We start from the raw sequence: 27,413 nt of genomic DNA on the forward strand, positions 1-27,413 counted from the left end.
GTGGCTGGGACAAAATCATCATCATATTGCCTTTAAGGTGAAGTTAGGGTCAAACATATCGTTTCCAGATCTCTCTGAGGAAAGTATTTTCAGAGAACTTTAATCCTGGAACGTGCCGGGCAAGGCAAGTACTGTGTAGCTGGTGCCTGGAGAAGGGTGGCCCAGGAGGGTGCAACGGTGGGTGGTGGAGAGCAGCCCGTTCCAAGCTGCCATCCAAGCCGCCTGGCCTGTGGCTGGCGGGTGGTGGGTCCTCAGAGGCTCTGCGGAACCTCTCTAGGCGCTTCTCTCCCTCTCGCCCGCAGCTCTGTCGAAGATGCACTGGACACCGGAACACGCCCAGCCCCTCAACCAGTGGCCAGAGCAGCACCTGGACGTCTCCTCCACTACCCCGTCGCCGGCCCACAAGTTGGAGCTGCCCCCTGGGGGTCGCCAGCGCTGCCACTATGCTTGGGCACACGACGACATCTCTGCCCTCACGGCCTCCAACCTCCTCAAGCGCTACGCGGAGAAGTACTCAGGGGTCCTGGACTCGCCCTACGAGCGCCCCGCGCTGGGCGGCTATGGCGACGCCGCCTTCCTCAATGGCGCCAAGGGGGACCCCGAGCCCTGGCCAGGGCCCGAGCCCCCCTACCCCTTGGCCTCACTCCACGAGGGCCTCCCGGGAACGAAGTCGGCCAGTGGGGGCGGCTCCGGGGGCCTCGGGGGCTCGCCGGTTTTATCCGGGAACCTAGCTGAACCCCTCTACGCCGGCAATGCGTGCGGGGGCCCGTCGGCGGCGCCCGAGTACGCGGCGGGCTACGGCGGGGGGTACCTGGCCCCCGGCTACTGCGCGCAGACTGGCGCCGCGCTGCCCCCGCCGCCCCCCGCCGCGCTACTGCAGCCCCCGCCTCCACCGGGTTACGGCCCGTCGGGGCCTCTGTACAACTACCCCGCGGGGGGCTACGCCGCTCAGCCCGGATACGGGGCTCTCCCGCCGCCCCCGGCCCCGCCCCCGGCCCCCTACCTGACCTCTGGCCTGGCGGCGCCCACGCCCCTGCCCGCGCCTGCTCCGCCCCGGCCGGCGCCCACCTCCTACAGCTTCCAGGCGGCCGCTCCCGGCGCCGAGGCCGGCGTGTCGCTGAAGCGCAAGGCGGCCGACGAGGGCGCGGAGGGCCGCTACCGCAAGTACGTCTACGAGCCGGCCAAGGCCCCGGCGGCCGACGGCGCCTCCTATCCCGCAACGGACAACGGCGACTGTCGGGGCAACGGGTTCCGGCCGAAGCCGCCGGGCGCCGCGGAGGAGGCGTCTGTCAAGTACGGTGGCGGCGTCCCCCTCAAGGTCTTGGGCTCTCCCGTCTACGGCCCGCAACTCGAGCCCTTTGAAAAGTTCCCGGAGCGCGCTCCGGCGCCGGGTCCCCGCGGGGTCTTCGGAGTGCCGTCGGGAGAGCCCCCCAAAGGCGTGGACCCGGGGGCCCTGGAGCTGGTGACGAGCAAGATGGTGGACTGCGGGCCCCCGGTGCAGTGGGCAGATGTGGCAGGCCAAGGCGCGCTCAAGGCGGCGCTGGAGGAGGAGCTGGTGTGGCCGCTGCTCAGGCCGCCCGCCTACCCTGGCAGCCCGCGCCCGCCGCGGACCGTGCTGCTCTTCGGACCGCGGGGCGCGGGCAAAGCGCTGTTGAGCCGCTGCCTGGCCACGCAGCTGGGCGCCACGCTGCTGCGCCTGCGCGGAGCGACGCTGGCCGCGCCCGGCGCCGCCGAGGGCGCGCACCTCCTCCAGGCCGCCTTCGCGGCTGCGCGCTGCCGCCCGCCCGCCGTGCTCCTCATCAGCGAGCTGGACGCGCTGCTCTCGGCTCGGGACGACGGCGCCGCCACCGCGGGCGCGCTGCAGGCGCCGCTCCTGGCTTGCCTGGACGGCGGCTGCGGCGCGGGGGCGGACGGCGTGCTGGTCGTGGGCACCACCTCGCGGCCCGCGGCTCTGGACGAGGCCACCCGCAGGCGCTTCGCTCTCCGATTCTACGTGGCGCTGCCCGACGGTCCTGCCCGCGGGCAGATCCTGCAGCGGGCGCTGGCCCAGCAGGGCTGCGCGCTGAACGAGCGGGAGCTCGCGGCCCTGGTGCAGGGCACCCAGGGCTTCTCCGGGGGCGAGCTGGGGCAGCTGTGCCAGCAGGCGGCGGCCGGGGCGGGCCTCCCGGGGCTGCAGCGGCCCCTCTCCTACAAGGACTTGGAGGCAGCGCTCGCCAAGGTGGGCCCTAGGGCCTCCCCCAAGGACCTGGACTCGTACGTGGAATGGGACAAAATGTACGGCTCCGGACACTGACGGCGCGCCGGGAGGTCGCGGGAGCAGCCGCCCCTTCCTCCCAGCCCTTCCGTCCGGGAGGGGGATGTCTTTAACCAAACCGGGCTGGGAGGGTGCCGGAATGATGAATGTGGGCTGGGGGAGGGGCGGGGCTGCCGGTGGATTTTTTTTCGTAGGAAGGAAAATGCTTCTGCTAGGCAGATAGATGCCATATGCGCTGTGTACTCAGGTTTTTCCTATTTATTGTGGACGGGAAGCTCGCCATCTCTGCCCAGCCGACGGGCCGACCCGGGATGGGCTGGCACCCGGGGCCTAAGGAACTCCTGCGCCCTCTCCACAATCCTTTTGTCTCCTCGCGCTCTGAATGCGCCCCCCCCCCCCCTTTCTCTGCATTCGCTTAGGTTTTTCTCTCCGTGGCTTTGTCACTACTGACCTGTCCTTCATATGCTGGCCCTGTTTCTCTTTTGCTCCTCCCTCCCCTATCTCTCCATCTATCAACCCTCTGTGCTTCTGTCTCCATCCCTTGCTCTCTAGCCTGTTTTCCCTTGGTCCTTCTCATTCAGAGAATGCAGTGTCCCTTTGCAGGAGATCTGGAAGTCCGGGGCTGAGGAGGAGGGTGTGGGGAGTTCCCTCCCACCCCATTATCCCTCACCCAGTTGTATCCTTGGGCCTTGGGGGGTGGGGGAAGGCAAGCAAAACAAACAAAACAAAACAAAAACAAAACACCCAAAGAAGGGTTTTTGTTTGTTTGTTTGTTTTTGAGGGGGAAGTCCCAGAAATGTAGCTTGTTTAATATTTTAGGCCTCTTATTTTTGTAAGATGTGTAGAATTTGCTGTTTTTCGTTTTATTTTGACAACTCAGGAAGAAACTGACCTCAGAAAGAATGTTAGACTTTGGCTGCTCTCCTGTGTGTTCCCTGCCCCCCCACCCCTCCCGAGGAACAGATTCTCCCAGAAGACTCCGAAAGTGAAACTTGTGGGTAACAGGAGAGGAAGGCCCAGAGCCCCACGGACACCCCTGCTCTTCCTGGGACAGAAGCGGAATGTATTTCTAGGGCTTCCTCCCCAGGTCCAAGGTTGTAGGCAGGGGTGTGGGGGAGTGGGTTGTGGGATTTGAGAGGAGGTAGGTCCTGTTGCTCTCCCCCTAAGCCCCACTCTCCAGCTTAGTGTTTTTTTTCTTTAGGGTTATCCAGAGGGAGGCCCTTGCCCCCTCCCTGTCCCAGATCCAGAAAGAGAGGACCCAAATGGGAAGGCGTCCGAGGCAGAAAGTCCCCAGAGTGGTCATCTCACCTGGCCCTTCCCTAGGCAGAGATCTTCTATAACTTAGGATTCCCTCGGGAGAGAAGACCGTGTGGCCACGAGTCTGGCTGGGCACAAAACTGACTACAGACTCAGCTTCCCTGTATGTTGGGAGGCTCCAAGGAGGAAGTAGCACCAATTACAGAAGGTTCTGTTGGGAAGCGGGCCTGTCCCGTTCTCCTAGGGTCCTCGGTTGGGAGCCCCAGGGGCTTCCAGAGGGTGAAGGGGATGGGCAAGCTGGGTTTCCCTGATGCTAGGGTGGGAGTCCCACCCAAACTTTCCACCAGAAGCCAGCCTCGGGGAGGGTGCGGGTGCGGGGGCTTCCTTGTGAGAAGAATATGCCTGTCCTTCCCAGCAACTTTCCCTTGATAGGGCTTCTCTCCCTCAGGGAGCCCATTTCACCACTCTGACCTTTGGTCCAAAGCAGGAGGCAAGCCCTCACCCTACCTCTTCTCTCTCCCACCCCAGCCTCCCTCCCTGTTCCCTGCTCACCCTTCCAGCTCCTCCAGTCTCTGTACCATCTCCCACTCTGCTGGAAGGGTGTCCACAGGGGACATTTCAGGTGCCAAGGTGCCGAGGGCCTGTGCTGGCCTAGGGCTGCTAACAGGAAAGCTGCTCTGTTTCTCCCCCACCCCCCGCTTTTCATCCTTGGTCTTTCTGGCCCTCCTCTCCTTGGAGCTGGCTGACTGCAGGGCTTTGGTGCCTCAGCAGCAGTGGGTTGCACTGCTGTAAAGGGCCCTTTGGAGGGTGCAGGGCGTGAGAAGTTTCTCTCAGGTGTGTGTATGTATATGGGGGTGGGGGTGGAGGGCCCCGGGGAGTGGGGTTGGGATCTCAGCCTTCCCTTCAAGAGGCAGGCAGCTGGGGGTGGGGGGAGGAACTCACTGAGACCCAGGGCCCCCACTGCCTCCTCCACTGGCCTTGGGGAGCTTTGCACAAGGAGACAGCCCCCAGTCTACTAGCACCTACCTCATGGGCACTGGGGCAGGTGGGGGGAAGGGCAGGTCCAGCTCTGGCAATGTTGGGGGGGGCATACCAAAGAATCCAGGGGCATGGATGTGGGGAGGACAGACTCGGCAAGCTGGTCCTCCTCTTCCTCTACCCAGACTGGGGTTGGGTTCCTCTCCTCCAGCTGTAACCATTTCTACCTCATTTTGCTGCGTGTTGTACATGGACGTATTTATCTCCTGTCTGATGATGCTCTGCAGTTGTGGTCTGTCTACCTCAGAAGAGACTGTATTTTAAAAGAAAGTATTACACAGTATTAAAGCGATGACATGTGGCTTCCAGAGAATTTTTTGGGGGCAGCAGGATGTGGGGAGCCCTTGGGGAATGCTTGGGCATCCAGGGCTGCCGGGCATGTGGTCCTGTGGGCGTTTCTAGTCCTTCAGCAAACCATTACTGTGGGTCTCCCGTTCCTCATTTTGGCACAGCAAGTGCCTACCAAGTATTGGGCGCTAAGGCCACCAGGTGAAAAGCCCCTGGATAGGGAAGGCCCTCCTGTAGTTATGGGCTCCCAGAGGCTCAGAATTGGGGCTGACTCCTATCTGCAGAGCCCCAAGGTATGAGGAGAAAGAAGGGCTCACACGTTTGGTGAACGAGTGAATGGATGAATAAATGAATGCTTGGAGAAAAGGGGGCAGCTTGAAGAAGAAGGTGCACCCAGAATGTGGACAGCGGCCCTCATTGGCTTGAGCTAAGATCAGACTTTGTTCTTGGAGGGAGGGAAAGGGTGCAGAGGGCAGGCTATGGACCCAGTCTTCAGGGTCACGTGGGACCCTTTGTCCACCACCATCTGTCAATTCCCAAACTCTGTCTTTGCCAGCTTATCATAAACGGAGCCTGAGAAAACTAGGAAGGAAGGAAGACCTTGCTGAAAAAGTTGTACGTAGATACCTGTCAGAGGTGCGGACCTACAGTTTCCTGAGGTCCTTGAATGCTCTAAACAATATTATTGAAAATGCACCAAAGTGCAAGGATTACAGTACATGTGCACAGGGGCTCAGGGCTCAGGGCCACCCTGGGCTTTCAGGAGGCAAAGCAAGCCCGAGGGGAGAGCCTGCAAAGCAGTTTCCCCTGTAAGAGAAACAATTGTGTGCCTGGATAAGGGGGGCTCTAGGGCATTGCCCCAGGACTCAGAGACCAACCCGTCTTGGCCCCTGGAGGCCTAGACACTGTGCAGACACTGTGTAGCCCTGAGGATACAGAAATGGTTAAGCACAGCTGCTGTTCTGGAGAGCCCACAATACAGGGTGAGAAAAGCTCAAAAATGGATTATTTGATTATTTTTATTTTTTTTTAAGTAGGCTCCACACCCAATGTGGGGCTCGGACTCAGGACTCTGAGATCAAGAGTCACACACTCTACTGACTGAGACAGCCAGGCGCCCCCACAATGGATCATTTGAAAATACAACTGGAAAAAGCTGCTGGGAAGGGATCATATGAAAATTGTATATTCTCACGTTTGGTACAGTATTTGGTACGTGGAAGACACTAAACAAATGCTGGATAAGTCCTTCAATTAATGATTTTCCAGATAAGTGTCCCAATGGAGGATGCACAGGCTGTCTCAATGCCCAGAAGAGATTCTAACCTGCGGTGGTGGTGGTGTGTCAGAAAAACTTCCTGGAGGGGGTACAGCCCAACGAAACTGGAGGCTGGAACCCACCACGGGTGTGATTTGTTACAAGAGCATCAAGTGAGGGCAGGAGTGGGGGGAGTGGGGGTTCGGGGGAGAAATGAGGCTGGATGGATCCTTGGGACTGTACCACCTTAGCAGGAGGAACTTTTCATGCCCTGTGAAGAGCCCAGGATCTGAGATGAAGGTCATGGGTGCGTGTTTGGACTGATTTGCAAGTCATGAATTCACACACACACTGATTGAAAACATCTTTCCTGAACACCTACTCTGCACTAGTTGCTATAGGGACAACAAAAGGACCTTACAGCCGAATGGAGGAGACAGTAAAAAGGCAGAACTGCGGTGTGTTGCAGGAGAGAATAAGAGGGATTCCTAGTGGAGAGGGGCAAAGGGTGTGTGCTGGGGTCAGAGAGGGCTTCCCAGAAAGGACCCACTCTGGCTGAGGAGTGACTAGGGCAGAAGCGTGTGGGCCAAGAGCCAAAGGGGAGCCAGACCCGAGGTTGCTCAGGAAACAAGGCCAGTGACTGGGGCCCCAGCGTGTGTGCAGTGGGAGTGGGCACTTGAATAGCTCACCTTATCTAGACAAGAGGAGATGAGGGTCTGGAGGTACCTGTGGGAGGGTGGGAATTGGTAGAGTCTATAAATATTTGGTAGTCCGAGAATTCGGGATTGGATATTGGATAATGGGGAGCAAGGCGTCTAGGGCTTGTGCTGGAGGCTGAGGGGTTACAAATGGGTTATTAGAGATGTGGGAGACTTGCTAAGTTTGAGGCATTAGTGGGATGGCTGGGAGTCAGGCGTTGGGCAGGCATTTTAATAGAAGGGCCCAGGATTCTATCCTATCCTAGGGGACTGGGTCTCCCTCCCTCCCCCCGCTACCCTTGGGTGCTGAACTCCCTCCAATTCCTTTTGATTCCTAGTTTCTGGGTGCTGGGAGATTCCCACGAAGCCCCAAGTATCAGCTGCCCCCTGGCCCCCAGTCCCGGCCGGCGGAAGCCCCGCCCTCTCCCCTCCCCCGCCGCCAGTGTCAGGCTCCCCTCCCCCACCATGGGTGTTCTGAGCTCCTCCCCGCCCAGTCGGGTCACAGACGGCGATGGCAACGGGGACGGCGACGGCCGCGCGGGCCCAGGCCCTGGCGTTGGCGCTCTGGGGCTGGGCGCTGGCCCCGGTGGGGGCCTTGGACGCTATGGGCCCCCACGCGGCCGTCCGTCTGGCCGAGCTGCTGACCCCGGAGGAGTGCGACCATTTCCAGTCGCTCCTGAAGGTGCCCGAGCCGGACGTCGAGGCCGAGCTGGCCCGGCTCTCTGAGGACCGGCTGGCCCGCGCGGAGACGCCGGGGCCCACGTCCAAGCCGCCGGGCAGGCTGTGGCGGCTGTGGCGGCGGCGGCGGAAGCGGGCGGCGGCCGAGTCCGTGGAGGTGTCGGACGGCTGCCGGGAGAGGCTGGCGGACTGGCTGGCGGCCGAAGCCTCGACCCTCTCTTGGGACCGCGTGGCCCGGGCGTTGCGGCGCTGCGGCCGGCCGGACGTGGCCCGGGAGCTGGGCAAGAACCTCCACCAGCAGGCGACGCTGCAGCTGCGCAAGTTCGGCCAGGCCTACCGGCGCCCGCCGGCCGCCCCCGCCCCCGCCCCCGCTCCCGCCGCGCCCCCGCCCCCGGCCCCGCCCTCGCGCCCCCGCCGCGCCGCCCTCCCGGAGCCCGACTGGGACCAGCTGCAGCTGATCGTGGAGCGTCTGCCCCAGGCACCGTACGAGCGCAACCCCGCCGGCTGGGTCGGGCCGCTGGTGCTCGGCCTCCTCACCGGCTTCGTGGGGGCGTTGGGCGCCGGGGCGCTGTTCATCACGCTCACGCTGTGGCTCACGGGCGGCGACGGCTACGGCCCGGGCCCCGGCCCCGGCCCTTCCCGGCGCAGGCCCGCCCAGGCGCGCGGCGGGCGGCCACCCAGGCCGCCCCTGTCTGCAGGGCAGCTCGAGCCGTCGAGGGCCCGGGCTGCACGCGGGCCGGTCCCCCCTCGCCTCAGTGCCCCCGGCCGTAAAACGGGAGCGCAGCCCCGGCAGAGTGCCGTCTTCCCCGTATTATAAACGTTACCAAATACGCAAAGGAGGGAGCATTCGTTGATACGCAAAGGAGGGAGCATTCGTTGGTTTGTTGGAAATGGCCGCACACCCGGCGGGACTGCCGGTGGGAGAGGAGGGGCTGGGGTGCTAGGGTACCGGGGTGGGAGGCAGGCCCTCCCTCTTGTCAGCCTTAGAGCCTTCTTATCTCGCAGTAGCTCTTGCACCGAGAGCTACCATTTATTGAGTGCCAACTGTATGCCAGGCCCTGTGCTAAGCGGGTTGCGTACGTTATTTGATAAAATCTTCAGAACCCAAGAAAAGCAGGTATGATCTCCATTACACATAAAGAAACTGGCCACAACTAGTCGGTGGCATAGTCAGGGTTTTGAACCCAGAGCTGCCTGAGCTGAGAGTTTGAATCCCAGAGGGAGTGATCTGTGACTCCCCAGAGGGAGCTTGACAAACCAGGTGCAACCTGAACAAGAGGTGGGGTTTCTGTTTACTCTGAGGCCCTGCAGGAGTGTGCAGGGGGGGTGGCACAGCTAGAGGTGGTGTCCCCACTTTCAGGGGCTGCTGCCTCCAAGCTGCTCTTCTACTCAGACCCCTGAAGGTCCACCTGGAGCCCCAAAGCTTTCCCACCCACCTGAGTGGCCGGGGCCCTGCCAGCCCATCTAAGGAGCTGAGCCTGGGTGAGCCCTTAGACTCTGTCCCCTGTCACGGGGGAGGGCAAAGAGGACAGCCGTGGGGTCTTGCTGGGTGGGAGGGTCTGTCCACCCCCCCCCGGGGGGCCGAGGGGCTTTGCTGTGAGAGCAGTGACAGAATGACAGGCCAGTCCAAGAGGAGAGTTGAAAACAAGATTGACGTAACCCTTTATTGCAAATTCTAAAGTAAAAAGATGTACAGTACAAAGTAAAATTGAAATTTCAGACTATAAACTTCCAATCCACTTATGCATTCTCATTTCTCAAGCATTTCTGCCATTTCCGCGTAAACGGAACAGGGAACAAGTCGAGGTGGTGAGGGAAGGAGATACAGCGAGGGAAAAAAATTAAGTGTCTAGAATAATCACAAACCCCAGAAGCAAGTGAAAGGAAAGACATTTTCTCGACCTGCTGTCCTGGTGATGAGAAGCGGGGGTGATTGGAGCAGTGCAGTTTAAAATGGCTCTCAGAATAGCAGCATTTATGGTACCATTTCATCTTCCTTAAGTCCAAATAATTCTTTGCCCTTCCCTAGTGCCTTTGCCTCTGTATCTCAAAACACTTTACAAAACATTTAGTTAAAGCCTCACAACACCCCTGTGAGGTAGGTCAGTATTATTATCCCCATTTTACAGATGAGGAAACTGAGGCACAGAGAGGTTAAGTGACTTGCCCAAGGCCACACAGCGAGCCAGTGGTTGAGCTGGGGATGGAACACAGGAGTTCCGCCCCTTTTCTGGAACCACTGGACCACGCTCCCCTTTACCTATATACATTCTTCACACACACACATCACACGTGCACACCCGCCCACCCCACCCCACTTAGCCTCTATGTACAGCAAACAGCAGTGGGGGGCAGGGGCAGGGGGTGCCTCAGGAGCATTTTAATGGAGGAAATCTTGGAAAAGGAATCCAAGAAGGCACAGAGCTGAGCCACAAAGCAGACTCTGTGCAAACCTTGGGCCCCTCCCGACCCAGACTTCCTCCTCTCTCCTGATGTCCCCCTGGCTGGCTAGTTGCAGCCGATTCTTTAGGGGGTGGGGGTACCTGAAAATGAACGAAGCTTTTTGCAAGACTTTGGGCAACATCTGAGAAAAGAAATAGGCATCATTGCAGAAGACGCCCAGGACTCAAGTTACAAAGTCGTAACCCATGGCGATCTCACCTCCACAGCAGGCCTGGAGGCTGGGGCCGAGGGGAGGAGGATGGGGACTGACCTACCAGCCAGACTAGAGTGGGCACTTCAGAATCCTCCTGAGAGTGTTCCTGGACCAGGAGACATGGCCTAGAGAGGGATGTCCCCAAAGCAGGGCAGGGTGAGGGAGGGGAGCGGTGCCCCTCTCCCCTGCACGGATGTGAACGAGACCAGCCGTAGTCTGCTGGTGTATGTGTTGGGGTGATGGAGGGCAGGGCCCAGCGTTAGCTAGCAGAGTGGAGGCTGTTGGGCATCGTGCTCGCCCGAGCTTTGGGGCATCGGCATAGCTCTTTCCTTAACGTACTGGTGAGAAAGGCAGAAGTGAGGCCAGCCCGGCTGGGTTGGCTGACATCATCTTGGGGGGCTCTGCCAGGTGGACTGGTGAAGAAGGGGTTTTGTGGACGGTTAAGCACTGGCCCGGGAGTGGGGAGAACATCACATGCAATGGGTGAGTGGGGGTCTGGGGGGGGGGCGGTGGGGGGTTGGTGGGCAGGACCTTGCTTTTCTCTCCAATCTCTACTTCTCAGCCAGAACTTAGCGAGAGACCCTGATCTCTCTCCCTTCCGTTCCCCTCCTTTCCCCACACGTGCTAAGGTCCCAATTCCCAGACCCCTCCCAGGACTCAAGAATCGGGAGAGTCAAGCAACAGACGGACACCAAGACAGGCTTCCCTTGTACAGTAAAAAGGGTCATTTTTATTTTGTTTCCTCTTGGCTTATAGCAGTGATGTACTCTGTATCACGTCTCATTTAGAGCAGTGTTGGCCTCCATGCGTTCACTAATGCACTCATCTTCACTAGTGGTCTTTTACAAATTTACACTGGTTGCGGCGGAAAAGAAAAGAACTCCGGGCACTGTCGTTCCGGGGGCTTTGACCGGGAGCTTCTGCTTGCTTCTCCCCAGTCAACTTCCGACACCGAAAGTGGCTCATTGAGAGAAGTGGGAGTAGGTCACGTTGACTCGGGAAGGTTTCGCTGCTCTCGCCCTCTGAATTACGGAGTCTCCTCAGCCTGAGCAGCAAGGAGGTTAAGGGAAGAAGAGGGGAAGGTGTTTTGCACACACAAACCAGCAACCGTGTCAGCTGCTGCTCAGTGGCTTTGGCTCTGCATTTTCAGTTAACAGCATCACACGTCTTTTTGCTTTTTGTCCTTTTTTAAAGGTGAATTGTGGAGTATAAATACTGCACCAAGGACCTGGCTACAAAAAATAAATATTTATATTATATTTATATATCTATATATATATATGTGCAGTGATACTGTGGCTGCTGCTGCTTTTTGATTGGCTTCGTTAATATTTGGCAAAGCGTTGCCACTTACCCACCCGGCGAGGGCGTACAAAAACGTCCTCACTGGTTCTTTCAGTTCAGTGCCTGTTAACTGCGGGTGTAGACTGCTGGTGATGGTGTCACTTACTACCGAAGAAGTGTGGAGCAGGGCGGGTGAGTGAGTGAGAGAGTGAGTGAGCGAGTGGGCGGAGGGGCGGCGGGCGAGGGACAAGAAGGTAGGAAAAGTTAAAAAAAACAAAAACAAAAGTTGAAACATCAAGTTAAGAGTGGAGGTGGCTTCTTCCCTGTGAAGCTGGCTGATGGGTGTCAGATACCAAGGCCCATGTGTGTGTTACTGAGGAGATAGCTGCTGGGGGTCTGGGGGAGGGAAAAGGGCAGATCTTGGAAAAAATCTCATTAATATGCTCTAGTAGCTTAATGACATCACTAGCACGAGCACTTGGGGTACCGAGCGGGGTCTTCTAGCTCTGTTGCCCATCTCAAGACCTAAGAACAATGATGAAGTGTAGCCAAATCTTGCATAGAAGTGGTTAGAATTTATTGCACATTGGAACAAAAATATATATATTTTTTTGTTGTTTTGGAAAAGACCATTAGCAATAAAAAATTTTTTGTCTGTCTGTCTGGTTTGGGGATGTACATTGGCTGACAGCATCTAAGTTCTAAGAAGAAAGAAAAGTATAAAAAATAAAAATAAACATGACAATGGCATAAGCCAGAAGCCATTTCCTATTTAATAAGTTGTTAATTTGTATTTACAAAAAGGCATGCCGATAAAATAAAATGATATATTACAGTATTTATAATTCTCTTAAAAAGAATAGCCACACACGTCAGCTTCTGTTTTGTGCTGTTGACGACGTCGCCTGTACATGTTACTATACATTCGTCCTAGCGGTTAGCAGGGTCACTGAGAGAAATGCTTTTCCAACCTGGGTCGCGTGTAGTACGAAAGTTCTACGGAGGAGGCCGCAGAAGCAGGCTTAGGAGAGCCGGGCAGAGTTTCTAATGGTCCAAGAAGACAGAAAGCTCGGCTTACTGCCTCGCTGTGTTGGTCGTATGCAAAACTAGTCGGGTGGGTGGTGCGGTCCCACCGAGTGCTTCTGCTACAAGGCAGACTGGTGTGTCTGATCGCGGGGGGTCTTTAGCCCCCCCCCCTACTTTATGGTGCAGGAGGAATTTTAGTTTGGTTTAGTTCGCATGCTAAAGTCTCTCCTCATTCTTTGTATCGACTTCCTGAGACACTCAACTGCAGCATCCTGGCTTTGAGATCTAGTCCTCGGATGAGAAGCCCCTGGACTAAAAACCGTCTTCCCTAAAGCGGGAGAGGGGACGGAAGACAGGACGCTCCCCCCAGAGCCACCCTCCGATGACAGCGGGCAGGTTGCTAAGCAGGCGGCACGACGGGCTAGAAAGGGGACGTGCCGGGTGGGGGAAGCTGCGACAGCTTAGGAATTAGTACTGAATCGCTTTCTCATGAGAATCGGTGCGATAAAGAAACCACGTGGGCTTGGTTCATCTCTACCTCGGGTCCCACCAGTGACTATGTGTTCGCTAGAACGTGAAAGGAACCACAGCCATTAGCCCCAGCGCGGCCGCCCTCACCCGCCTCTGCAAGTAAGGGAAGCCCTGCTTGGTGGAAAGACGAGATGGAGACAAGAGACATCATGCAGTGTGTGAGCTTGTGACAACCCCTCTGCCGAGGGAGAGGCCCGTTCAGGATATCCGAACCCCTCTCCGGCTGGACCCAAGCCCGGAGAGAGCCACAGTGCAGCAGGGCGTGATACTACCTGAAGCGAGCACCCCAGACCCCCCCCCGTGAAAGCTTAAGTTCCCCAAATTACCCCCTAGAGATGCCATGCCACTTTGAACAGCGCTTGTACCTCTGCCTCAAACAAGTGTCAGTTCTCCAGCATGAAGGCTAAACAATCATCATAAATATTGCAATACAAATGAACTGGGTTTTGTTGTTGTTGTTTTGATTTTTGTTTTTAGCCCTAGGATTTGGTTTTACAGTGACATTATTAATACAAAGCCATTCGAGATCGAAGTTTCCCCGTGGACGGGACACCGAGCAGCATTAAATAGTTCGTCTTTCAAAATGGGCAACAATGGCTGTATGTTAGAGATGTCTGTTAAACATATACACACAACGGATCCATCTGCTTGTTGGACTGGGTCTGTTTTCTGTTGGTAGTGGTGGTGGGGTCAATCGGTTGGTTGTGTTTCCCTACCCAGAAGATGTATGAAAGACTTCTACGAATTCGTAAGGAATTGCAGTGGAATGGAACGCTTACCATTTTGTTCTCCGAATACAGTGAACGGTGCAGGGCTGGGTCCTGTCCAAAGGCTGACCCAGGGCAGGGGACAGGGTTAGTAGTGTCCTGTGGTGTATGGTTCTCATGCATGACTTCTGATCACGGCATGCCATCATGCAAATCATTTCTACGCAGTGAACGAGCACAATGTTTGGAATCGGCCTGAGCAAGTCCTCCTCAGCCTGAAGAAACCTGATTGTTTTCCCCCACCCATCTCCAAACCACGTGAAGCCATGTGGAGAAGATGCGGTTTATGTCAAAGAAACGGACAATTAAATGACACGGGCTAGATGGGAGTGTGTGTGTGTGTGTGTGTGTGTGTGTGTGTGTGTGTGTGTTTCCTGTGTGCTGCTTAGCTTAACTAATGTAAGAATGCAAATACAGTTTGCACGAACAAACAAACTTTTAAAGTGATGCTTTCTGCTTCTGAGAATCACCAAAATGAAAAAATAAAATCCATTTGGCTGCAACGGAAATATGCTGGTCCCGGCAGCCTCTCCTCTGGTTTTCGTATCCTGTTGGTTTTGTCCTAAGTTGCATTGACTGATGTGGAACATGCAGTAACCACCTGCCCAAGCATTAGAAAATCTGTGAGTCCAGGGAGCAGGGTCCTTTGCCCTCGGCAGGTCACTGCTCAAGATGCAACCGTGTTACATGGTAAGCCGACTACGTTTGGTATAGATCTTCGGGTTAAAGTGTCTCCACAGCTGTCCTGCATTGATAATACTCAGGAAGTTTGTAAACAATCTTTCGCTTGCAAGTTTTACATCTGTACAATGTTTAATTTTTGCTTTCCTCTAACACTTGGATTCTCTGACCTCTTTTTGTCTTTTGGCTCTTTCCCTTCTTCCTTCCTCTGCCCGTTGTTGCTTCTCCTTCTCGGGTTTCGTTACACTGTCGTAGGACGGGAGGGAGGCTGTGGACGGGGTGCTCTCTTTTTTCTCCCGGTGTGTGCCTCCGTTCTCCAGCTTATTGGAAGTGGTCTTTTTGCAAACGAAACCCCGTCTTGCTAAATGTCCCCGGTAGGCGCGCTGCAGGACCACCGCCGACACCTCCTCCTGCTTGCGCCGCAGTGTGGTCGTGATGGGCTCGTAAGACACTTTGGAAGGATTGGATGCCACGAACCGCTCCTCCATCTGCTGCCGGAGGATGTCCAACTCCCCGCTGTCCCCCAGGACCCGCTTGGTGAAGGCAAAAAGGATGTCCAAGCAGTGGATGCGATCCCCGCTGACCATCGGCAGATCCATGGCAATGAGCTCGATGGTGTTCGGCTTGGGCACTCGGAGAGGGTGCTCCAAGGCGTCTGCAAAGTCTGCCAGCTTACAGTACTCGATGAACTGGGTGGCGTCGGGGTCAAACTTCTCCCAGATCTCGTAGAAGGTCTCAAAGTCGTCCTCGCTCAGAGGGTCCGCGCTCTCCTCTGTGGCCACACTGAAGTTCTCCAAGATGATGGCGATGTACATGTTCACAACAATCAGGAAGGAGATGATGATGTAGCTTACGAAGAAGAAGATGCCCACCGAGGGGTTCCCGCAGTCTCCCTTGAAGCCACTCCCCGGGTGCTCCTTATCCAGGCTGCAGTCAGGGGGGCGGTTCAGGATGGGCAGCAGGAGGCCATCCCAACCGGCCGACGTCGTGATCTGAAACAGGCAGATCATGCTGTTGCCAAATGTCTCAAAGTTGAACATGTCGTCGATGCCGGCCTCGTGCTTCACGTATGCGAAATTGGACATCCCAAAGATGGAGAAGATGAACATGACCAGGAAGAGCAGAAGGCCAATGTTGAACAGAGCAGGCAAGGACATCATTAAGGCAAAGAGCAGGGTACGGATCCCTTTGGCGCCTTTGATCAGACGCAAGATGCGCCCAATACGGGCCAACCGGATGACTCGGAATAGGGTTGGGGACACAAAGTATTTCTCAATGATATCAGCCAGGAACATTCCTAAGAGGGCAGAAGAAGAAATGTTACTGAGATTGGAGACCCCTTTCTCGTTACTTATGTCACCTGGCACTGGAGCCCTTAAGCTCAAAGGACTTCACAGAGTCAGTGCCTAACGATTCAATCTGAACTCTCAGGATGACAAAAGAAAGTCACATGCTTCAAACGTACGGAAAAGCAGAGGAAACACTAAAACGCCTGGATGCGCCAGGCATCCAGATTTAACAGACGCTAGTATTTTACCAAATTTGCTTTCTCCCTTCATCCCCGAAAGCAACCGCAATCCTGGAGATGGTGCGTGTGTACCATTCCAGTTTCTTCATTTCGCTGTGTATGAATCTGTAACTACTATACATATGGACAGACAGCATCCCGGCAGCCTACCGTGCTGAAAGAATTCTACCGTATCTATCTTTTTAGAACAAGTTTTTTAGATCCCTGACTTGGTCTTCAGACTTCGCGCTATGTTTGTGAGACTGATCTCTGGCGTTAAGAGAATTTTGGATTGTTCATTTTCACTGGTGAACCGCACTCCATTTCATGCATAGGTCCTCATTTATCTGTTTTCTTATTCAAGGACAACGAGTTTTCCTTGGGTTTGTGCGTGTGTGGCTTTCCAAGGTGTTACTGATTCCTCTCCAAAATGCTAGCAAATTTCCATATCCACAGACAATGGATGAGAGGTCCTGGCGCCACCCATGACCTCATGACCCTTTGGCTGCGATGTCTTAGCTACTTCGCTGTGATGCCAATTTTCCAAGTATCTTCTGCCTGGCTCTGAAAAGACATTTTTGGTTTCTTATTGTCCCATGTCCCTATCCTTTCTACGCCCAAAGTAGCCTAGAAAACCAAAGGGACCTCTCAGAAGTGGCTTTTAACTCAGAGCTTCTAGACTTGTGCTTACAGCCACAGATCAGAGACAGCATCGGCAGACAAAAAGGTCAAGGCGTAAGTGGGGTGTGAAAGTCAAGGGTGACCACGTAAAACGAGAGGGCCTTTCTCTGTTCATGTTTAGTCAGGAGTCCACTCAGCTGGACCACTTGCCTTTAACACTGCACAGCAATAATGGGAGCCCAGAGAGGGACCAGAGAAGGAAGGGGACGCGCAAAGGTTGCGACACGGCAGCTGAAGGGATGGCAATGACATGCTGTCTTTCTTCAGTGCCTTCTCTTGCTGTCAAGGCCCTGATGAGACAACACGAGTTTCTACTGACAGGAAGGATTTACTCTGAATAAGGAAACATCTTTCAACCCTAAGGATTCATAAATACTGGTGAAGTGAACTACAGAAGCCTATGTAATCCCCTTATTTGAACCCTTTTCTTTTTTTTTTTTTTAAAGTAGGCTCCCGTGCCCAGTGCGGGCCTTGAACTCACAACCCCGAGACAGAGTTATATGCTCTACCGACTGAGCCAGCCAAGCATGCCACCTGCCCCCCACCCCCAACTCTTATCTGAGTTTTTTAAGTTGGGACAGAATCTTAACTTTCAGGAAGGGATGAGATGCAGGAAGTTTGGACAGCCTCTTGGGGCCTCTTCTGGAGTTCGTATTCCATGAGGTATTCGAGCTTTCAAGAAAATCTCTACCTCAGCCAGGATCCAAGATGAATTCTCAACTCTCTTCTTTTTAATGTCTCAATTAAGTCATAACCGGTGACTGTAAGAAGTCAGGTGACATCTGTAAAACTTGCATTCCATGTCCGGTGGGCAAGTGAGGCTTCAGAAAGAAGATGCCACCCTTTGATTTTATATGCTGAATGTATACTTGTCCCCAGAGAAGAGGGGAGAAGGATGGGTGGGCGAAACTCCAGGCAGCAGGAACATCACTTAAGGCGGCTTCTAGGAGGTTCCAGGGCTAGTTTTATCCCAATTCCTCTTACTTTAAAACAATAATTTCTATTCTTTTGTTTCTGAACAAATGAATACTATTTAATAAAAAATCCCAATCATCAAAACCAAAACTATTCTTCCTCTTTATTTTTGAGTATCATCTGAGGATAGGATGCATGGTTTGGTCTGTGGGTTTCCCATCGCACTCAACGATGGGTGGGCAGAAAACATTCTGGGCGACAGGGCGACACTGTCCAAAGTAGGTTGCGGGGGAGGTTAGGAGTGGGGGTTTGAGGCCGGGGGCTGGACCTGAACCCCTGCTCACTGGCTTACTAGCTTCACGTCTTGGTCACTGCTCTGTGCCTCAGCTCCTCATGATGCTCAGACGGTTGCCATGAGGACTATAGGTGTGAAAACAAGTAAAGCACTTAGAAAGATGACCGGCACAGGGGCACCTGGGTGGCTCGGTCGGTTGAGCGTCCGACTTCAGCTCAGGTCATGATCTCACCGTTCGTGAGTTCAAGCCCCACATCGGGCTCTGTGTTGACAGCTCGAAGCCCAGAGCCTGCTTCGGAGTCTGTGCCCGCCCCCACCCCGACTCCCCAAAATAGATAAACATTAAAAAAAATTTAAAAAAAGGTGACTGGCACATAGTAGTTCCATTAAAACATGAGATACCGTTCACATTACTTGAAAAGAGGGTGTTGTGGTTAAATACAGGCAGGATGGTGTGTTCAACAATTCTTTACTACAGGGCTTCGAAAACCTTCTAAAGGCTAATGTGCTCAGTGACGTTCCGAGGGGAAATTCAGCGTACAGTGTGGCCCAAAGTAATTTCATCATGGGGTTCTTTTCTTGCAGGGGAGAAGAATGGGGCTAATGCTTCATGCAACAGCACGCTTTTGGACGTGCTGCTGCAGAGGACAGAACTAGAAACTGACACAGGCCAAGGGGAAGGCCGGCTGCCTTCGGGAGCCCACAGTGGCCACCTTGCTAAGCCAGACTGGCCACCAGCTCTGGGGCTGGTTCCCGCAGGCCTCGGGCACTCTCTCTCTGCCAGCCTATGCCAGTTAAACCTACCTGGAAGCAAGCCAGTGTTTCACCATTTGAGATGCCTCTTAGGAAGGCAAGGAAACGTTCTGGGAGGCCAATGAATAGGATACCGTTTCCTCTGCCTGCCAGGGTATCACCCCTTCCATGCCTTTCGGTTGAAGCGAAATGTCACACAGTTGCTGTTAAGATCCAGCCTCTTAAGTTCTGAGTCACATCTTTAGAGAAGATTAAAAAATAGGCTGCTTCTTGGGCCGTCATAAGGATCAAATGAGATAATCATGCCAGTGACGAAACTCTCAAACTATACCCGCACACAGGAAAACCTCAGTAAGATGAGCACCGCCATCACCACCAGAATGCCCTCAGGCCATTTTCATTACTATTCAGCCTCACAATCTCTTGCCATTCCTTTTTCCACTGCTATTGCAGCCACGGTTCTTTTCTTTCTTTCTTTCTTTTTTTTTTTTACGTTTCTTTTACCTCCCCTGTTGACTTTAAACTCCTTGAAAGCAAACCGCCAAATCGAAATCAATCGTCTCCCCGCCTTCAACCAGGGAATTTATAATCCAAGACTACTACAAACACACAGAAGAGACTCACTGACCACGTGACCCACTGGGCAGGCCCACGGGATGACTTAGGGGTGCACACGGGCTCCAGCCGTGAGAGTAGGGGGCCCGCACTTCACACCCGTGGAGGCGGCTGCTCTCCCAGGAACCTCATGCTCAAGGCCAGTCAGGTCCCCTTCCCCTTCCCTCTCCCGTCCCACTTACCCACAATGGAGAGAATGACTACCACAAAGTCAAAGATGTTCCAGCCAATGGTGAAGTAGTAGTGCCTCAAGGCAAACATTTTGAGCACACACTCACAGGTGAAAAAGATGACGAAGACCAGGTTAATCCAGTAGAGAATGTTTTCCATCTGTTTGCTCTGTGTATCTGTCTCCACCATCATTGTCACCATGTTAAGGCAGATGAGCATCATGATAACAATATCGAAGGCTTGCTGGGTGACAAAATCGAAGATGATACCTTGGATTTTGTTCTGGGGGCAGGGGGAGGAAAGATACAAGAGCATTCGTGAGAACCTTTCTGAGCGGACCGTGGAAGCCGCCATCCTGTTCGTCAGAGGAGTCGCCTTTCTGGCCAGCTCTATCCCGCTGCTCTGTCAGGAAATCAGGAGCACGGACGGACCCCGACATCAGTCTTCACCTCCCCAAGAGTTTTCTAAAACTGTCACTCTCTGTTCTGTGTCATGTCTACGCCATCACACACTTCTAGGTGTCTTCCTGCCTCGCCGACTGCTCCTGTTCAGCCCGTTTTGCCGGCCATGTCTTCCCTGACTTAGACTCTTCTTTCTCTACTCTCCCCAGGAGAGCTCATCTATCTATTCCTACTGCGTACATAGCACCTTTGTACGTCGTTTTCTTAAATCCTTTCCTCTGAATTCCTGTGTTGCTTTCTCGACATCTCAAACCTAACAAGTCCTTCCCTTGCCCCTCACCCAACCCACTCCTCTCTTCTCCCATCTCAATCGTGTACCCAGTCTCCAAGCCAGAAACCCGAGGGTCCCCCTTGTCGCTTTCCTCTCCCTCTCCCCTTGCCTGCTGCGCTGCAGATCCTACTGATTCTCCTGAGTCCACCCACGTCACCCCGCTTCTGTCGGCCCTTCTCCGGCCCAAGCACCGGTACCTTCTGTCTGGACTTCTGGAAGTTTCCTGACTAGTCTCCCTGCTTCCTCTCGTGCCTTCATCCAACATGGTCTTCACACAGTAGCAAGTGTGATTATTTAAAAACATAAATGCACCACATCCCTCTTGACTTAAAACCTTTCAACGGTTTCCCATTGGGCTTGCAACGAAATTCCTATTGTTAGCCTGGCTGGAGATGCCTCTCACAGCCTCATCCAGCTAATCTCATGCCCCCTCCTCTCGGCCATTACCACTTGGCCATACTGATGCTTTCTGCTTTTAGAACCTCATTTGCTTTTCCAGGTTCTCCTCCCCTAACATTCTGGCTCCTTCTCATCTATCCAAGTAGTCCTTCCCTACTTCCCTTTCTCTGACTACTCTGTTCAAGTAGATCCCCCACCCCAAGCCTCCACATTCTCTGTCACGGCCCTCCACGGAATGTTGTTTTTCTCCCAACATTCCATACTGTATTGTAGCTGTTCGCTTACTTACTACCTCTAGCCCCTCTGTATCATAAGCTCCATTGACCACAGGGTCTGAATTTTGTTCATCGCTTTGGGCCTAGTGCCTGGAACGCAGGAGGGGATCTAGAACTATTTGCTGAATGAGGGCTGATCACTCTTTATTAATGTCTCCTACCATATTTTAGAGTGGACGAAAATATACTCAAGTTCCCGTGTGCAAGGGACTGAATGGAACTTCAGAAATGTTAACCCTCTCCCTTCTCCTTAGTCTCATTTCCATCATAGGATGGAAACTCTGACATCAGGGAAAAATATAAAAAACATTCGCTTTTTTAAGATCGCCCTGATTTTGTCAACTAACTTGAATTTCAATAAATAAATTTTCAAAAAATCTCCCTGATTTTTTTTTTTTTTTTTTTTTTCAAAAGAGCCTAGGCACTTAAACTGATGCTTACTTTCAGGATCACTTTAACGTGTCGGTTTTCAAACCAAGGGTTTCCTTTCCCTTGGAAGTCGGTGAGGCAAGTAAGTCAGGCACAGGGTGTGGGGCTACGCAGGGAAAATGCTCTGGGACTCCCACTCTTGATTCAAAGGAGCTCTACTTTTATTGCCAGATAAGCTTTTATTTTAGGGTTGTGCCGTTTTTAAATAAAAACTTACTTTATATGAAAGTTACAGAAGATGGAACTTTGAGCCTGGGGCTTATGTCCCACCCCGCTGGGTATATGGCTTCAGGAGCAGTTATCTGCTCTGAAGCAAGGGAACGGCCACCACCAGAAGGGCAAAGCGGAATCCCAGTGCCCGAGTCTGTTTTACAAAAGGCTCGGTTCGAGACAGAAAATCAGGACATCAGACCCCTAGTTTCACCCTCTTCTGCTCCCACAAATAGCCAGAGTATTACTTTCTCTTGGGAAGACTTCCTTGTTGGGTAGAGAACTGAGAAGACAGTGACCACGCCCTATCTTGTACTGGTAGGAAAGAGGTCAGCTTTCATTTTCACTGTCCTTTGTTAATTTTTAGTTGTCTCTTAAAACATCTCTCTACCAGTGCCAGAGCCAACGTGGCTATATAACATGCTGATTCTCTGCTGCCGCCCAAGGAAGTCTCAGAGGAAAGGTCGAGCACAAATATCAAAGGCATCCCGTACCTTTATCTCTGTTCTGCTGTTTTCCCCAGGTCCTCTGGGCGGAGCAGCTGGGAGAGGATCAGAGGGCACAGGCGGCTCCTCACTTACCCCTTTGTTTCCTTTGCAATAACCCTACCAGTGTCTTTTCCGTATGGGGTCTCACTCGTTCCTCAGCCTGTACTCACCAGGGGGCGGGGAATGGGTTTCTGTGGTTTCTTTGAGCCCAGCTTTTTCATGGCATTGTAGTACTTCTTCTGTTCTTCAGTCATGAAGATGTCCTGACCTCCAAAGTAAAGGAAGAAAGAAGAGAACGAACTGTTACAATAGGCTCTCACATGCTGTGGTTTGGACCTAAGGTTCAACCCTAAGCATTGAGGGGGGGCCTTACCCCCTTACCTCTCCAGAGGTCAGTTTGGCTAGTAGCCCCCTAATGAGGTAGACCTGGGACAACTATTCTAATTCAAAGGAACGCCAGCCTCTGTCCTCGGCTTGGGATTCCTGAGACCTGCCAGTGGCCGGGCACGAGGGAGATGGGACTATCCAGCTGTGGGCCCTCAGGCAGGGGACACCCGAGGGCAGAGATGCTTGCACCTCACTGGTTCGTCCATATCTTTTGGACCTGCTTTCCTGATAAAATTGTAAAAAAAAAAAAAAGCATTTTAAAATGAAAGGATTTTCCAGTCCCGGTTACTAGCCTGGGACTAGTTTATTTCCGACGATATTAAACCTTCAGAAATCCGGGTGCAAAAAAGCAACGTGGGGAGTTCCTTGACACAGTCTTGTTTCGTAAAATGGACGAAAGGAGTCAGTGCTTCAGTTTGTTTTGGAAAATCGTTAACCATCTGGAGCAGTAAGTAAGTGAACTTTCCGAGGACGGGCTCTCAAACCCCAGTTTGCTAGGGGTGCCCAGGGATTACCACAGGTGATTACGAGTCCAGACACTCTCCATTTCTTGCTATTCACCTGCCACTTTCCTCTTCACCCGTCACTAGACCCTCTCTGACCTTGCTTCCCTCTGGTTGAATGCCAAACCCAGTAAAGGCTTCAACAATCGCGAGTAATGTGGTAAACCACATACTGTGAAATCAAGCCCCCGAGAGAAAAAGTTGGGGACGGGGGCTAACGTCTAGGGGGCCGGAGCCACAGTGAGGTGATGATGTGCATTTTAGAGAAAGAGAGGCATTTTCTTTCTAGAGATAGGGACAGAAGTGCCTCTCATCTGAGTTGACCTCTGGCCACTGGTAATGAGGGGAGGAGACCTATCTTTTTCTTTTGTTGATTGAAGTTATCAATGATGACACCAATGAACAGGTTCAGGGTGAAGAAGGAGCCGAAGATGATGAAGATGACAAAGTAGATGTACATGTAGATGTTGTCCTCATACTTAGGCTGCTGGTCAGGCTGGCAAAGGACAGGAGGGAAAAAGCAGAGCATCAGTTCCTGGAGTGGGATCAGGTGGGGGATTCCGACATGCCAACGCCATCGGCCGTAACTGACCACCTGAGCTGCTGTACAAGCTGCGGAGAGGGCGCTCTACATTCTCTCTGCCTGTTCCCTCTGCCACACTGGCAGGCCCTGCCCTGGGGAGCACTGGTGGGGTGAATATGCAAATCATGAGGCGAGGGGGCGGGGGAGGGCTGTCCCCCAGGAGCCACATTTCTGTCAGCGGGAGATGGCGCCACCGGAGCCGGGTAAAAGGCAACAGCCTGATCATCCAGAGCCAGTGTAAGGGAGTGATGACTGACTGAGAGGAGGAGAGCAATCCGCAATCGGTCAAACAAGCAAATACGTGTCCCGACCCGCTCTCTCTTGGTAAGCGCCACCATGCTGCCTGCTTTCTAACCGCCTAAGAAGGCTGTGGTTTCGCCAGGTGTATCCTTACCTTTCGGGAGTCTACAGCTGCATACATGATGTCCATCCAGCCTTTGAAGGTTGCCTGGCAAACAGAGTCAGTCATTAGACTGTGCCTGTTAGGGGGTAGGTGGGAGTCTAGGCAGGGGTCCCAGAGGCCAGGCTCAGGTTCAGCAGAACACAAGACGGAGTTTGGGCACAGCCTCACAGGGACATAGAATTTCCTATTTGTTAACACGGGTCCCCAGGGGGCTTTGTCTAAGTCCCTGAAAATAACATCAAAGTCTGGCAGAGAAACACGCTGATAATGGTAATTGGATGAATACTTTCACAAAATGTCTTTAAAATGGGTCTGAGAAGGTCGCCTAGAGCTGGGGCAAACTCACATTTATGAATGAGTGGCGGGACTCCACTTGAGGGTCCTGAGAACTTAGCCTAACACTGAGGAGTCATTTTTTACGATGGTGTTAAATAAGCAAGGGGGGTCTGAAAACCTCAAAGTTGCATTAACATAAAAATAAAATAAACACAAAAACAAGGCCAGAACTTCCCCCCTACTACTATACACATTTAGCCTATGGCAATGGCAATCCTGGCTTCCTTCCGACCAGCCCTTCCTAACCCACTCTCCTTCAATCTACTCTACCTAGCCTCATTCTGGAAACAGATACGGCTAAGCAATCCAGTATTCTCTATGTTTTCTTATTGTTCTATTTGCTTTATATATTCAACCAGATTCAAAGCTTTTTGCAGGGCACGGGCGGTTCTTTATTGATCAGATGGCCTGAGTCGTGCCATGCGCAGCACCTTGCACCTGGTGGGACTCTAAATACAATGTCTGACTGGCTGACCGATGTGTACTGCTCTCCTGGAGCTGCTCCAATTCAGATTCAATTTGTGGGTCCAATTTCTCCAACTGGGATAAAACAACAAAAGCCTCTGGATAAAGCACTGCTTATTCTATTAACTTTGCCTCCTAATACTAGCTAACAGTAAGTGTTCACTATCTGTAAGGTCAAGTTGAAGGCTTCACCTGCATTATCCCGTTTAATACTCCCAACGGCTATATGATGTAGGCACCGTTGTGACAGTAACAAAAATACCCAATAGCAAATGCCATTAATTAAGCACTGCTATGTGCCAGGCATTCTGCTGAGAAATTCTAATAAATTATCATGAATCCTCTTAACAGCGGTGCAAGGTATTATTCCCGACATTTAAAAGAAAAAGAAACAGCCCCAGGGAAGTCGAGTATTTCGTCCAAGGTTACATATCCAGTAAACATCAGAGTGGGGCTCAAACCTATTATCTGTCTGACTCCAAAGCCTAGGGCCTTTCCCTGCATCATACGGTCTTGTCAAACATTCCAAAAAAGACTGGTAAGGGTGGAAGAGAAAACTAGACATGATGGCACGCTACATAATTAAAATAAATCCTTTCTTACCGCGATAAACATTAATTTGAGACTTTTCTCTCGGGATTGAGCTGACATGGGCGGCAGCATCCTAGCACTGCCCCCATCCTTTTCTTTAGTTAGTTTAGTGTAGCTGTTATACAGGAATATCCTGCTAAATCAAAATTGGGTTTTTTTTGTTTTTGTTTTTTTTGGTGGTGGGCTGTGTCTATGTACTTACCTTCTTTTTTTGTTTTTCCTTTCTCCTTAAATACATACTCCGTCCTGGAGAGAGAAGCTGATCTCTCTGCAGGAATCTATTTGCTGTTGAGCAGGAGTCTGCTCTCGAGCACAGTGAAAGATCCCCTTTGAGTGAGGCCTTGGGGAAGTCAGAATTCTCAGGAAAGGTGTCACCCTGGAACTGGTGTGGGAAATGGCATTGTTGTCTGTGACCTACTGAGAGTAATCTTGATTCTGAATGTCGGACTGAGAAGGAGCCAAATGCGATTTCTGCTAGCTGTCTGAATTTCACAGGACTGAAGAAAAGAGCAACACTTACCACTTGAAGAAGTGCCAGATATCCCGCCCCAACGTTGTCGAAGTTGATCTTCACGTTCTTCCACCTGATTTCGGTGTTGTTCCCCTCCATGAGCTTTTCACAATCGGTTTTATTGTTGACCTCTTCAATTTCAAATCGGATTTCAGAAGTCTCATTAAAGCAGTAGTGATACTTTCCCGCAAACAGGTTAACTCCCATGATGCTGAAAATCAGCCAGAAGATGAGACACACCAGTAGCACATTCATGATGGAGGGGATGGCGCCCACCAAGGCATTCACCACCACCTGCATTGGAAGGGGGAGGTCGCTGAGTGTTGGAAGTAAGAGCAAGCACATTCTTTTGATTTCCAGGAGGGGAATGATACTGTGTGGCTTGTTCTGACTACAAAAACATCGTGTTCCCTTTGGAGTCAGGGTAACAGAACAGATCCACAAGTAGGACCAGAATTTTCTAAATCTGTAAGATGTAGTTTGACGAATTCCAGTAAATTACGTATTTATTTCACCTAACGCGAATTCCCCTGCCCGAGTTGACCTAGGTCTTCTCTCCCAGGCTCCGGCCTGGGACCGAAAAAATTATTTCTCAGTCTAGTCTCCCTTCTTGCCAACTTGTAAAATATGCCCCCGTGGGGAATCTGATTTCAAGCTCACCAGTTGCCTTTCAACAGACATTCCCCCTCTGCAAAACAAGGTAGAATTGTTCAAAATCACAGAGAACTACTCTTTGGGGTTAGCAGGGAATCAGTCAATGGTACATAAAGTCTCTTTTATGCAAGGCCAGTTATCTTAGTTCAGGCAATAGCTGAGCATGCATATTTTGCAGGCTCAAGAAAAAAAAAAAAAAAGCTATATTCCCTCTACCAAACAGAATAAAATAAAATCTGAACAGATCTATTTTTCACTCAAGGTTCACTATTCTTCTTCAGTTTTTTTCCTGAATTGGTAGGCTTCGAAATCTAAGAGTCACCCCTGTTTGGCTAATGCTGATTGATCTCTCTCTGCTCAATCCAGGGCCGGCCTCAACTCTTCACAATGTATTCGAAATAGGAATGACTTATGTTTTCTGGACAGTTTTGGGCTAGATCGCTGCTCTTGAAACCCCAAAACCAGAATATTGCTAAAAATCACTGACTGCAGTTAAGCTCAGGAATGAAAAAAAGCAAAGGGAAAAAACTCTTCAGGAATCAAAGTTTCTGGGTTGTTTTTAACTTTGATTTTGATTCACACTATGGGTGAGACTAAATAGACAACACTCCTACTGTGCGGCAGATTTCACTAGGGGAGTTCAGAGGGGCATCCAAAAATAGCACTTCAGCAGGCTGGGACAGAAAACAAGGCTGGTGTTCATTCTGCCCTGATTCTTACTTGCTGTTGTCTTAAGCGGGACTGCTAAGGCCCAGAAAGGCGACCCTGAAATGGGAAGAATGTGTCTTTCTTTTTCTAATATCCTAGGAAAATTAAAATGGAGTTAAAATAAAACCAGTGGATATAAACGCAGCTTTCTAATGTTTGTTAGAAGGAGGTGAGAAGTGTCACCATGTTGCGCCATCAGCAGGGAAGAGGCAAGGGCACTCTGCCAATAAGCACAGCATCAAAAGGGCCAAAAGGGCTGTGCTGCAGAAGGAACGGCAGGGGGCAGCTCTGGGCTCTATTTGACTTGGGTTCGGGTTTTCCTTCTCGTCTGTTCTTGCCTTACATTGCAATGTCACTCACAGGAATGTGTGGCTGGAAGAGCTGTT

At 52.5% G+C, this 27,413-nt stretch overlaps 3 protein-coding genes across 11 annotated transcripts in view; 2 read left to right on the forward strand and 1 right to left on the reverse strand.

Annotated features, from left to right (window-relative positions):
- The window catches only part of FIGNL2 (fidgetin like 2), a 31,824-nt gene extending 26,974 nt beyond the window's left edge, over nt 1-4,850 (forward strand). The window contains exon 2 of the mRNA XM_086713364.1: nt 303-4,850. Coding sequence (XP_086569490.1) covers nt 314-2,293 — 1,980 coding nt within the window. The 5' untranslated portion in view covers nt 303-313 and the 3' untranslated portion in view covers nt 2,294-4,850. The remainder of the gene's footprint in view (nt 1-302) is intronic.
- Nucleotides 4,851-4,984: 134 nt separating this feature from the next.
- TMDD1 (transmembrane and death domain 1) lies at nt 4,985-8,307 on the forward strand. The gene has a single exon (XM_086713367.1). It carries the CDS (start codon nt 7,305-7,307, stop codon nt 8,286-8,288), a length of 984 nt encoding a protein of 327 aa, XP_086569493.1. The 5' UTR covers nt 4,985-7,304; the 3' UTR covers nt 8,289-8,307.
- Nucleotides 8,308-9,104: 797 nt separating this feature from the next.
- SCN8A (sodium voltage-gated channel alpha subunit 8) overlaps nt 9,105-27,413 on the reverse strand; it is a 180,314-nt gene continuing 162,005 nt past the window's right edge. For all 9 annotated transcript variants that reach the window (XM_086713355.1, XM_086713360.1, XM_086713357.1 and 6 more), the window contains 6 exons: nt 25,675-25,959; nt 23,754-23,807; nt 23,135-23,272; nt 22,057-22,161; nt 19,365-19,635; nt 9,105-15,713 (listed from right to left, as the gene is read on the reverse strand). In XM_086713355.1, coding sequence (XP_086569481.1) covers nt 14,566-15,713; nt 19,365-19,635; nt 22,057-22,161; nt 23,135-23,272; nt 23,754-23,807; nt 25,675-25,959 — 2,001 coding nt within the window. In that variant the 3' untranslated portion in view covers nt 9,105-14,565. The remainder of the gene's footprint in view (nt 15,714-19,364; nt 19,636-22,056; nt 22,162-23,134; nt 23,273-23,753; nt 23,808-25,674; nt 25,960-27,413) is intronic.

The sequence above is a fragment of the Puma concolor genome, chromosome B4 (genome assembly GCF_028749965.1).
Source record: "Puma concolor isolate L17-30 chromosome B4, mPumCon1.1.hap2, whole genome shotgun sequence".
NCBI classification, from domain to species: Eukaryota; Metazoa; Chordata; class Mammalia; order Carnivora; family Felidae; genus Puma; species Puma concolor.